Source organism: Emiliania huxleyi (assembly GCF_000372725.1).
Source record: "Emiliania huxleyi CCMP1516 unplaced genomic scaffold EMIHUscaffold_95, whole genome shotgun sequence".
Classification (NCBI taxonomy): Eukaryota; Haptophyta; order Isochrysidales; family Noelaerhabdaceae; genus Emiliania; species Emiliania huxleyi.
The window spans coordinates 399,823-412,030 of record NW_005194951.1 but is presented as its reverse complement, the minus strand read 5'-3'; the positions used below and the strand labels follow the sequence as shown (position 1 = coordinate 412,030).

The 12,208-nt window shown below is 71.9% G+C and overlaps 2 protein-coding genes across 2 annotated transcripts in view; both read right to left on the bottom strand.

Moving 5' to 3' along the window:
* EMIHUDRAFT_221241 (hypothetical protein) overlaps positions 1-4,576 on the bottom strand; it is a gene marked incomplete at both ends in the record, with an annotated part of 7,203 nt that extends 2,627 nt beyond the window's left edge. The window contains 7 exons of the mRNA XM_005756793.1: positions 2,454-2,643; positions 3,253-3,314; positions 3,392-3,493; positions 3,579-3,659; positions 3,807-3,855; positions 4,148-4,324; positions 4,437-4,576. Coding sequence (XP_005756850.1) covers positions 2,454-2,643; positions 3,253-3,314; positions 3,392-3,493; positions 3,579-3,659; positions 3,807-3,855; positions 4,148-4,324; positions 4,437-4,576 — 801 coding nt within the window. The remainder of the gene's footprint in view (positions 1-2,453; positions 2,644-3,252; positions 3,315-3,391; positions 3,494-3,578; positions 3,660-3,806; positions 3,856-4,147; positions 4,325-4,436) is intronic.
* Positions 4,577-8,002: 3,426 nt separating this feature from the next.
* Positions 8,003-10,319, bottom strand: EMIHUDRAFT_453908 (hypothetical protein; the record flags this gene model as incomplete). Its single annotated transcript, XM_005756792.1, has 8 exons — positions 8,003-8,037; positions 8,371-8,599; positions 8,671-8,904; positions 9,062-9,118; positions 9,243-9,317; positions 9,506-9,532; positions 9,705-10,171; positions 10,271-10,319. 8 exons carry the CDS (start codon positions 10,317-10,319, stop codon positions 8,003-8,005), a joined length of 1,173 nt encoding a protein of 390 aa, XP_005756849.1.
* Between the last annotated feature and the right edge of the window lie 1,889 nt (positions 10,320-12,208).

Below are 12,208 nucleotides of genomic sequence, written 5' to 3'. Positions count from 1 at the left end.
AGTCGCTAGAGGGGGCGGGAGGCGCCCGGGGGCGGTCGACCCTCCCGGCCACGGGTGGGGCGGCGGCGGCGGCAGGCGGCGGGGACGGCGTCGGCGGGTGGTGGCGGCGGCGGAGGTGTCGACGGTGGAGGTGTGTGGCGGGGCGGGGCCTGGCTTGCGCGCAGACAGGGGGGCAGCCCGACGGCGGCGGGGCGGGGAGGAGGTGGCGGTGGTGGTGGAGGCGGTGGAGGGGGAGGCGGTGGCGGCGGCGGCGGAGGCGACAGGCTGGGCGGTGGCGGACTGGGTGGCGGCGGCGGCGGCGGTGGCGACGGCGGCGGCGACGATGGGGTGGGGCTCGGGAGGCGTGGCAGCGGCGACTCGAACGTGGCACGGTGGCGGAGGCGTTGGAGGGGGAGGCGCGGTGGCAGAGGAGACGAGGGGCGGGCGGGGGGCGCGTCCAGGGCGCGGAGGGCGGCCGGGTGAGGGCGGGCGGTGCGTCGCGCGGCTCTGGGTGGGGGCGGCGGCGCACGAGGTAGTTGGGCTGGTTGTAGTCTGACGACGCCTGGCGCGCCGAGGCGCGAGTCGGCGCCGAGCTGGTCGAAGGCTGCTCGCGGCGCTCGTTGGCCTTCTTCTCGGCCTCGCTGCGCTCGTTGCGGATGTCCTGGCAGAGCAGCGGGGATAGTGAGAGCGTGATGTAGAGGAGGTGAGCGAGAGGAGGAGGCGAGTGCGTGCGAGACAGGAAGAGGCGAGAGAGGGTGGCGGGGTGCGAGCGAGTCCGGTGGCGAGAGGTAGGTGGGCTGTGTGAGCGAGAAGGGAGGGGAGCGAGGGAGGACGGGTGGCCTGCACGAGCGTCGTGATGCCGAGCTTGACGAGCATCTGCTGGTTCTCGATCACCTGCGCCGAGGGGGGTGGGCGTGAAGCGAAGCGGAGTCTGGTCGCTGGGAAGGTGTGCCTCGGTGGGTGCGTGGGTCGGGAGGCGTACAGCTGGGGTCGGGGAGGCGGCGCAGGGGGTGGCCGTGGCGGGGCTGCGGAGGGTCGGCTGCGGCCTCGCGTCGGGCGGCGGAGGTGTGTTGGGCGGCGGAGGTGTGCTGTGGTTGGCTCTCTGGGGCGAGCGTGAGGCTGCAGCCGAGAGGGGGCGGTGGGGGATGTGGCCGTGACGGCATCGTGGGAGCGCGCGAGGGCGGTGGAGGCGGACGCGCGGGTGGTGGCTGGGCCGGCAGGGATGGCGACGGTGGGCGAGTGCCGACGGGCGGGGCTGCGAGGCATGTGCGGGTGGTGTGCGGCCTCGGTCACGATGGCGACGGCGCCCTTGCAGCGTGGTGGGGCAGGGGTGGCGGGGAGGCTAGAGGGAGAGGTGGCGACGAGGGCGGAGGAGGGGGCGGGGCGGCCGTCCGTGTCGGCGGCGGTGGCGCTAGCGGCGGCAGCGTGGTTGGTGGCTGCGGCCGAAGGCGTGTCGGGGGGTGGGAGGATCTGCATCGCATGAAGCGAAGCGGAGTCTGGTCGCTGGGAAGGTCGACGTCTCGCGTCGGTGGGTGCGTGGGTCGGGAGGCGTACTGCTGGGGTCGGGGAGGCGGCGCAGGGGGTGGCCGTGGCGGGGCTGCGGAGGGTCGGCGGCGGCCTCGCGTCGGGCGGCGGAGGTGTGTTGGGCGGCGGAGGTGTGCTGTGGCTGGCTCTCTGGGGCGAGCGTGAGGCCGCAGCTGAGAGGGGGCGGTGGGGGATGTGGCCGTGACGGCATCGTGGGAGTGCGCGAGGGCGGCGGTGGCCGACGCGCAGGTGGTGGCTGGGCCGGCAGGGATGGCGACGGTGGACGAGTGCCGAAGGGCGGGGCTGCGAGGCATGTGCGGGTGGTGTGCGGCCTCGGTCACGATGGCGACGGCGCGTTGCAGCGTGGTGGGGCGAGGGTGGCGGGGAGGCTAGAGGGAGAGGTGGCGACGAGGGCGGAGGAGGGGGCGGGGCGGCCGTCCGTGTCGGCGGCGGTGGCAGTGGCGGTGGGAGCGTGGTTGGTGGCTGTGGCCGAAGGCGTGTCGGGGGGTGGGAGGATCTCATCGCATGAAGCGAAGCGGAGTCTGGTCGCTGGGAAGGTCGACGTCTCGCGTCGGTGGGTGCGTGGGTCGGGAGGCGTACTGCAGGGGTCGGGGAGGCGGCGCAGGGGGTGGCCGTGGCGGGGCTGCGGAGGGTCGGCGGCGGCTCGCGTCGGGCGGCGGAGGTGTGTGGGGCGGCGGAGGTGTGCTGTGGTTGGCTCTCTACGGCGAGCGTGAGGCTGCAGCTGAGAGGGGGCGGTGGGGGATGTGGCCGTGACGGCATCGTGGGAGTGCGCGAGGGCGGCGGTGGCGGACGCGCGGGTAGTGGCTGGGCCGGCAGGGATGGTGACGGCGATGTGATGTGTGTTTGCGAATGGTGTGGGCGAAGCTGCGCGGTGCGCTGTGCTCGGGCGGTCGTCTTGGCTTGCCACGCGTGGGAGAGTGCGTGGGCACAGTGATCGAGACGCGTGCCTGCCGATTGCGCTCCTCCTCGTAGTCGGAGAGCGTCTTCGCCCTGACGGCCATCGCCGCGCGCGCCTCCTCCGGCTCGTCGGGGAAGTACAGCGGGTACAGCTCGCGGCCGAGGCGGCGCGAGCGGCTCTGCGGGGGCGCGAGTGGTGACGCGTTGGAATGGCGGGACGCACTGCGTTCGGGGAGGGGGCGCGGCGTGCGACGCATCCCCGACGTGCTCTTCACGTCAGTGGCTGAGGCTGCGGCTGCGGCTCCGGTGGGGCGGGGGTTTGGGCGGTGCGGCTCCGGTGGGGCGGGGGTTTGGGCGGTGTGCACGAGCCTGCCACTCGCGAAAGAAGAGATCGCGGACGATCTGGAGGCGCGCCGTCGGGTACAGCCGGGCGGGGTTCAGCATGAGCCGCTCCCACTGTCGCGGCGAGGGCACGGGGCGGCGGCACGCGTAAGCGGGAGGGGGCAGGGTGTGGACGAGGGCGCGCGGACGAGGCGGTGCAGCTGGGACGCTGGGCAGCGTGGCGCGCGAGGCTGTCCCGGCGAGGAGCGGTGCGGCGAGGAGCGATGCGGTGCGGCGCGCGAGCGAGGGAAGGCGCGCGCGCCGCGAGGAGCTGGAAGAAGTTGCAGACGGTCTGCGGCGTGGCGGAGTGAGCGTAAGGGTAGCGTGAGGGCGCAGCGGAAGAGAAGCTCGAGGCGGGAGGTGGGGTAGCGCGGCGAGAGTCGAGGATGGCGTGGAAACAGCGAGGGCCAACGAACGGGCGATGGCGGGGGTCGAGATGCCTGGTGCCACCGCTCCGGCTCCGGCCAGTCGGGGGTGTCGGTGTACGCAATCTCCCAGAAGACGTTGCCGTCCTGAGCGCGTCACATCGCCACGAGCTGGTGAGGGAGCGCGCACGGCGCGGGCGGGGAGTTGCGTCGCCCTGCCGAACCTCGAGGACGTCCTGCCACGAGAGAAGGCCCTCGTCCAGGAGAAGGCTGACCTTGCGCTTGATCTTGACCGGAAGGATGTTCTTCCAAAGGCAGCGGTTCTCCTGGGGCGGTGCAGCGGTCGGGAACGGGATTTTTGAAGCTGAGCGGCGATGCATCCACAACTGCTGCGTTCGAATTTGGGCGCACCAGCGCTTGCTCATCGGGAATCTTTGCAAGTTCGACTACTGCGCTGTCGGACTCGTGGTCGAAGGAGGCGGCGTCCCAGATCTGCGCAGACGGTTCGCGATGGGGCGCTCTGAGCGGGGGCGTGCGCGGCTGGGGGAGGCGCACTCGCTGAGAGCGGGGGCGTGCGCGGCTGCGGGAGGCGCGGGCGAGGCGCGCCACGAGCTGGCCGCGCGGGTCCTCCAGGCAGACCGGTGACAGGCTTGCGAGGAGCGAGAGGCGGAAGGTGATGTCCCCGTCGCTTCCGGCAGGGGGGTTCACCTGCGCTGACGGGCAGGCCGTCAGGGGCGGGGCGCGGGCGAGTGCGGGCCTGGCGAGTGCGCGGCGCGCCGGCTGGATCATCGACTCGGACAGGGCTTGCGCGAGCACGGAATGGCACATCGAAGCGGTCAGTCCGAGCTTCTGCTTGAAGCAGTCGAGGAGCGACTGGATCGGGTGGTCGTCGACGGTCCTGCGCGGGCGGCGCGGGGGGCGGAGCGAAGAGTTACTGAGCGGCGGGCGCGCGGGTGAAGCGCGCGGCGCAAGTTGCGCACGTGTCGACGAGCAGGTTTGATCCCTTGGCGAAGACGATGTCCGGGTGGTCGCGCAGGAGGACGCGGTACCGGAGCTCGCCGTCGAAGCGGTCGTCTGGCTTGAAGACGATGAAGCCGACCTCTCCGTTGAGGTCGTCGTGCTTTCGGAGGTCGGTGAGGATCACTTTTGTGCCGCGCCTGGGCGGAGCGCGGCCGCGGCGGTGAAGTGTGGCTTCGGCGGTGAGAGGCGCAGACGAGAGGAGCGCGGGCGGAGGGCGTGGAGCGTCTGGGAGGCATGGCTTGTACGCACCCGGCAGCGGCGAGGCCGCGCGCCGGCAGCGGCGAGGCGTCCATCGGGTCGAAGGAGAGGTCGTCGAAGCGCGACGCGGGTTTGGGTGCGTGGAGGTTGAGCTTGAGCGGGGAGGCCGCCTGCGTGAAGACGGTGGCCATTTTTGACGGAGGTTCCTGGTCCTGCGAGACTCACAAGAGCCGCCACAAGCAAAAGAATTTATTCGTGGACGTAGACTCACGCAAAAGAACGTTGCTGGTGAGGGAGGAGGTGGAGGCGGAGGCAGGCACAGCTCTCTAAAATGGCCCCCTTCGGCAAGCCTCGAAAGGATAAGAAAACGCGGCGTTCCGCAGTGCGCAACTCTCTGGGCGCGACCGGCAGGTGGACGCGTCGAGGCCGGCCGCACCCGTTGACGAGCTCTCCCGAGCTAGCTCACGAGCACGCTCTCTACTCTTCACTCAGCTCCTCTCACGTCTCAGCACTCAGGCCTCAGCAGCCTTGTGGCCAGCTTTGGCTCCCAAGAGAAACATCTAGTGAACAGCGAGCCTCTGCCCAGGCGCTTCCGCTCCCGCTTCGCGCTTGCGCACCAGCTCAGCCTTCCGATACATATGGTCTCTGTCTGCCCCACGAACCTACACCCCGCCCCGCCACCCCCCCCCCCCCCTCCGCCCCTGCCTATAGCCCGTGTCGGCGCCTCTCTCATGCCCCTCCCTGCGAGTGGATGGCCACCTGCTGCTCAATCATCCCAACCAGCTTCTGCTGGTACGCGGCCGGCAGCCCGTGCTCGCTCGCAAACTTGGCCGCGATGACCGCCGGGATGTCCCCGGCGTGGACTGGCAGCCGGGCCGACTTGCCTCCCCCGACGCCAACCTCGAGGACCACGAGCGCGTTCGAGTCCTTGGGCTCCTTGCCCATGAGGCCCGGCAGGCCCGCCGGCAGGCGGACCCGCGACTTGAACGCGCTCGCTGCGGACGCGAACCGCCACGGCGATATCTGCTGCTTGGTGGGGGCGGTCCAAGGCGCGGGGGGCGGCGCAGCCCCGCCGTTGGAGCCGCCATTTGCCGCCGCCGACGGCGCCGAAGGAAGCGCGGCCTCGCACCGCGCGCCCGAGGGGGCGAGCTTCGCCGCCCGCTTCTTTGCTGCCGCCTCCGCCTCAAGCCTCACGGAGGGGTCGGAGGCGGCCAGGGCGGCCGCGGCTGCCGCCGCCTCCTCCGCCTCCCTCAGCTCCGGGTCCTTGGCCGCCTGGCCGACCTCGGACCAGCTGGCGTCCTCCTCCTCCTCCTCGGCCCACCTCTCCTCCTCCACCCGGCTCGCCACCCTCGCCAGCTGCGCGCGCATGTCCTCCACCATGCGGCGCGTGGACTGCGGGGCAGGCGGCGGAGGCAGCAGGGGCGGGCTGCACGCCTGCTGCGCCACCGCGGGGCCCGCCACGTCGCGGTCGCCCGCAGAAGAGCGATCTGACGAAGCGGCCGAGGAAGGAGGGGAGGCGGCGGCCGAAGCGGTGGCCGAGGCGGCGGCCGAGGCGGCGGCCGAGCCGGCGGCCGAAACGGTTGGCGTGAGGCCGAGTGCGGCGTGCTGCTCGTCAAAAAAGTCGCCCGTCACCTCGGCCTCGAGGTCAAAACTGAGGTGCCGCAGCGACGGCGCGACGTGCGGAGGCGCGGGAGCCGGCACGAGGGCTGGGGCAGCGCGAGTGGCGGCCGCCAGGGTCGGGGCGGCCACTCTCGTCTCAAGCGACTCCCTCTCCCTCCTCCCCGCGGCGACCTCTGCCTCTGCGGCCCTCGCCCTCTCCTCGCTCGCGCTCGCTGCGGCTTGGGCGCGCTCAAGCGCCGCCGTCGCCGCCGCCGCCGCCTCTCGGGCCTCCTCCGCCGCGGCGCGCTCAGCCTGCAACGCGGCGGCGGCGGCGGCTGCCTCGCTCCTTGCCGCCTGGGCGCCCGCTTGCTCAGACGCCACAGCGTCGCGGACGGCGACCAGAGCCTTCTTCGCCTCCATCGCCGCCGCCCGTGCGGCGTTCGCCTCCGCAGTGAGCGCCGCGATGCGAGCTCCCGCCGCCTCTGCACCTTGGCTGCGCCCCGCCGCCGCCCCGGCCGCCTCTTCCCGCGCCTGCTTCGCCTGCGCGAGAGCGCGGTCGAGCGCCTCTTGCAAGGAGCGCTCGCGCTGCGCCGCGGCGGCCGTCGCCTCCTCCGCCTCCGCCTTTGCCGCCCGTAGCTCGCGCGCCGCGTCCCGCGCCGAGGCGCTCGACTCGTCGAGGGCAGATCGCGCCTCCGCCTCCTTCTCGGCCGCTGCGCGCGCCGCCGCCATCGCCGCCTCCACCGCCTCCTCCGCCTCGCGCGCCGCGGAGGCGGATTTCTCCGACGCGGCCGTCAGCTCGGCCTGCAGCGCCTCCTCGCGCGCCGCCGCCCGCTCCGCCGCCGCCGCCGCCTCGCCCCTCCTCTCCGCCTCGAGCCTCGCCTGTGCCCGCGCCTGCTCCAGCTCTCGCCGCACCGCCGCCTCCCTCTCCGCCGCCGCCGCCAGCGCCTCCCTCTCCTCTCCCTCGCCGGCAGCCTCCTGCTCCCTGCGCCGCGCATCCTGCCGCAAATCCTCCGCCTAAGGACATGTCTCGGACATGTCATGGACGTGTCCTGGACATGTCCGCATCCTGCCGCATCTCCTCCGCCTCGCGCCGCGCCTCCGCCAGCTCCGCCGCTACTCCGTCCCGCGCCGCCCCGGCCGCCGCCGCCGCGCCCTCCGCCTCGCTCAACGCTTCCTGCGCCCCGAGCAGCTCGCTGCGCGCCGCCTCGGCGCCGGCGGCGTCTGCGGCGGCCCGCTTCGCCACGAGGAGAGCCTGTGACAGAGACGAGCCGCACACACCCTCACTGGCGCTGCACAATGGCGGGGGCAGGTGTCTCGGGGGAGACGTGTGCGCTGCGGGAGGTGCACGCCTGCTTGGCGGCGGCGACCGCCTCTCGCAGCTGCGACGCCTCGTCCCGCGACAGCGCCAGCTCCTATGGGGACGCGTCAGGGACGTGGTCGTGGGACATGTCGTGGACATGTCGTGGACGCCCCCCGCCCCGCAAGACAGCGCCGGCGCCTGCCGCACCGCCCCAACCTCGCCCGCGCTCGCCTCCGCCTCGGCCACCGCCTCCGCCTTGGCGCGGGCGGCGGCGCGCTCGGCCTCCGCCAGCCGCGACCGCGTCTGCTGCAGCTCCGCCTCCAACGAAGCAGCCCTCTCCTCCGCCGCCGCCGCATCCGACGCCCCCTCGGCGGCGACCTGCTCCGCCGCGCTGCCCGCACTGGCCAGCTCCTCCTCGAGCGCAGCGACGCGGCTGCGTGCGGTCTGCACGTCCCGCATCGCCACCGCCATCAGGTCCGACGCGGCGGACTCCGCCTCCTTCGCCGTCTGCAGCTGCTCGCGGGTCGCCGCACATGTCTTCTCCAGCGCGTCAACCTTCGCCTAAGGACATGTCTCGGACATGTCGTGGACGTGTCCTGCACATGTCTTCTCCAGCGCACCAACCTTCGCCTCCGCCGCGCCGACCGCTTCGGCGTGCGCCGCCGCCGCCGCCGCCGCAGCCTCCTCGGCACTGCGCCGCTGCTCGGCGAGCTCCTTCTCAGCAGCGGCGCGGGCGGCCTTCGCCTCGTCCGCCTACACGCGGGAAGGCTCCGAGAAGGTTCAGAGAAGGCTCCGAGAAGGCTCCGGCAGTGCCCTCTGGCCCGCGAGTCTGCCAGCGTCTTTGCGGTGATCGAGTCACCACGCGCCCTCCGCCTCTCCGCCTGGAGGTCCGCCTGCGCCTGCTCCGCCGCAGCCTCCGCCGCAGACAGCCTGCTCCGCGCGGCCTCCGCCTCCTCCTCCAGCGCCTCCACGCGCGCCGCCGCAGACGTCGCCGTCGCCAACGCCTCCTCTCTCTCGGCGAGCTGCAGCTCCATCTCCGCGGCGCGCCCCGCCTCCGCCTATGGGGAAATGGTCCACACGGCTCACAGGAAAGGGCCTCCCCCCTCCTCCTGGGCCGCGGCCCGCCCCCCTCCCCCCTCCGCGCCTGCTGCTGCGCCGCCTCGAGCTCCGCAGCAAGCTGCTCCCACTGGTCCCGCTCGCCCGCAAGCCGGTGGCCCGCAGCCTCCGCGCGACGCAAGTCGTCCGTCAGCGACGCCAACTCGGCGTCCGTGCGGAGCACCGCCAGCGAGCGGGCCTCGACCTCCCCCGCCCTCGCCTGTTCACAGCTGGAGGTGTGAAGAGACAGCTCTTCACAGCGAGCGGGCCTCGTCCTCTCCCGGCCCTCGCCGCAGCAAGACGCGCAACCTCGGCGTGAGCACTCGCGAGCGCGGCGGAGCCCGCCTCGCCCTCGGCACGGCTCGCCCGCAGCTCCTCCTCCTTCGCCTCCACTGCTGCAGCAAGCGTCGCCCGCGCAGCCTCGAGCGCGGCGCTGCGCCCCTCCCCCTCGGCGAGCGCTGCACGCAGCTCCGCCGCCTCTTCACGGGCGGACGACGCGGCGGCACTCTCTGCAGAGAGGCGCGCCTGAGTCGATTCAATGGAGTGGCGAGTGAGTCACTGCGTCGCATCGTCGGCTTCCTCGGCAAGGGGTGCAGGCTCTCTCTCGCCTTGAGGCCGTCCGCCTCCTTGCTCACATCTCCCCATATCTCCCCACATCTCCCCACATCTCCCCATATCTCGCCTTGAGGCCGTCCGCCTCCTTGTCCGCCTGGTCGAGGGCAGCCTCGTACTCGCTCACCTAGGTAGGGGAGCAGCCGGAGAGGTGGAAACCTGCGTGGTGTCCCTCGCATCCCCCCCCCACGCCCCGCGCCCGCCCGGCGGCACACAGAGAGCGAGAGGGGCGGGGGGCGGGACACGCTCACCTGGCCGGCGAGGGCCATGTGCCGCTTCTGAGCGTCCTGGATCAGCTGCGCGCTCGCCTCGCGCGTGGCGTTCACCTGCGTACGTACGTGTGTGTGTGCCGCGACGTGTCTGACTCGGGCGCGTCACCGGCGAGTGCATGCGAGGGCGAGAGCTGGGCGACGTCCATGTCCATCGCCCGCAGCTAAAGAAGTGTCTAGGAGGGTCTAGGAAAGGGTCTAGGGAGGGTCTAGGGAGGGTCTAGGGAGGGTCTAGGGAGGGTCACGTCCATGTCCATCGCCCGCAGCTCGCCCTGCAGCCAGCGGAAGCAAGCCGCGACCTGCTTGACCGCCTCGCCCGCGTTGGACGACGCCACCATCGCCGACGCCGTCGCCGCCGCTGTGCTGCCCGCCGACACCGCCGCCGCCTAAAGGCCGAGTGGGAACGCGTCACCGGCACTTGCGCAAGAAGAGCGAAGCGCGGACTCGGTGCGCCGTGGAGCTGCGGCCATGGGATTGGCCGGCGGTGCGCGCGGCGGCGACCGCCGCCTGCAGCGACGAGCTGACCGCCTCCTCCAGCTGCGCCTCCATCGAGTCCGCCTGCTCCCACATCCCCCTCATCGAGGCGATGTGGGAGAGGCCGCCGCGCCTCGCGCCGGGCATGTCGAGCTCGGAGTCGCACTCGGGCGCGTAGCCCTCGCCCCCGCTGTCGGTGCAGTCGACCCACTGAGGCGGACGCCCCGCCCGCCGCGGCGCAAGTCCGTCTCCAGGGCTCCCCTCCGAGTCCGCCTGGTACTCGGCGCGCGGCGGCGGCGGCAGTGCGGCGGCGTTGAGCGCCGACGATGAGAGGATGTCCTCACGGGCGTGGCGGGCCGCGACAGCTGCGGCGTCATCGTCGACCGCCGGCGAGTCGGCATCGTTCTCCTCGAGCGCATCCTTCACGCCGAGCGCCTCTGCGAGCTTGGAAGTGGCCTTGAGCTGCGCCTCGATCCGCTCCTCGCGCGAACGCGCCCGCGCGGCGGCCGCCTCCTGCGCGGCGTGCGATCCCGGACTGGCGGGCTCGTCGTCGGCCGGGTCGTCACTGATGCGACGGAAGTACATGCCTCTTTGAAGCGAGGCAGGAAACGAGGGGAGGATTCAGGGGCTGGGTGAGCACTGAGGCGCCGTCTCGGTGGCGAGCGATTTCTTTAAAATAAATAAAGCGATTTCTTCACGATGGCTGCTCAGCGACATGCTCAGGCGGCCCCCGTGTGTGCGCGCAATGTGCGCCGCCGTGGGTTATATCATCCTTCCTTATCCGGAAATCACTAATCAGCCGCGGCAGACCGCAGCACCTCACGCTGCCTAGGTTCTACAGCGTGGCCCCGGCCTTCTTGTTGCCCTTCCTGCCCTGTGCCCTGTGCAGCGCCGCCTCAAGCTTCTGCGACTCCGCGCCGAGGACGATGGAGCCCTTGGGCGGGGGCAGGCGCGGGGGCAGGCCTGGAGGCTGGCCGGAAGCTGCCGTGCTGCCGGCGCCCAGCGGCATCGAGGCGCCGAGCCGGTCCCCGATGGAGAGGAAGAGCTGCGCGTCCAGCTTTGTGAGGCAGAGGCCGTCGGCCGCCAGAGGGACGGCCGCGACCGCGTCGGCGGCGGGGCAGGCGCCGAGGTCCTTGACTGTCCCGACGTCGAGCCGGCGGACGGCGGTGCCTTGGAAGGGAAAGGGGAGCGACCGGTAAACGAAGAGAGAGGTGAGAGGAGGGGAGCGCCGGTGTGGACGGCGGTTTGCCGGTGGCGAAGTAAACCGCGACGGGGCGGGAGGGCAGGTTGGAGAGGTGGGTGAGACGGCCTGTTCGCACAGGGGGGGGGGGGGCGTGAAAAAGGTGGGGAGGGTCGGGTAGGGTTGGGAGGACAAAGGAGGGTCGGGGCGAGGGGGGAAAGGCATGCTCGGCGTCTCTCAGCTTCGACCCTGCTGCCGCTGCGCAATCTTGATGAAGGAGATCCAGCCTTGGTAGAACGGCTTTGCGCTCGGCCCGCCAACGCCGCGGCAGAGCTCGGACCGCCCCCCCCTCTCGTGGAGCTTGAAGGCGGGGGTGGGGACGCCAGGCTCGAAGCAGGCGAGCGGGGCGCCCTCCGACGGCTCCCCCCACTGCATTAGCATCGAGCCGCCGCTCGCCTCGGAGAACACGAGGTGGCACCGCAGCGGCGTGTGGCTGCTCTCCGCAGCCACACGAGGCGGCCCGAAGCAGCGCTGGAGGGCCGACGAGAAGCAGCGCGGTTGCGGCGGCGGCCGCGGCGGCCGCGGCGGCGCGTCGGTGCCATGGGCGGTGATCGCTGGTTGGGACTTGGCCGCCGCCGCCGCTGGCTCCTCCGAGACGTGGGCCGGCAAAGACAGCACCCCCTTCCTGCTCTTGACGCGGTACCCTATGGGGCGTGGCGCCTCGATATCTCAGGGAGGACGGATGTGCCGTTAAGACGGCTGCATTCGTCTCGCGGGCAGCGGGCCCATCGACGAGTGCGACGTCCGAGTGCGGACGAGCGGCTGCGAGAAGATCTCATCCTCATGGACAGCTGGCGGCGCGCTCTGCCCATCAGGAACGGGAGAAACGCTGCGTGAAGACCAGCCTGAATCTGAGTCGCTGCCGTCGACCGACGTGCGGTAGGAGGAGGTTTTCAAGCCATCTTTCAAAGTGGGTGGCGATGGGCAGCGCTTGCCGAAGGGGTTCACCATTTTTGATCAAGACGTTTTTGCGCCGTTCACAGCCTTAATATTGAGACGAAATACGTCGTATGGCGCGGTGCAATTCCTAGGTCCGTTTTTGGAGATGGGGGCGCCGAACAAAAAGAGAATTTGCGTCCATCCCGGCCCTTTGGTTTCTGTGTTGGTGTGCTTTCTTTCTTTAGCCAATGTCCCAAAGATGTCCCGGGCGTCGGCGCCCGGCGTTGTCACCCCAAACGCCCTGGGGCGCCGCGCATGCCGCCCTCGCGCTTGTTGTTCGTGTGGCCAAAAGGCG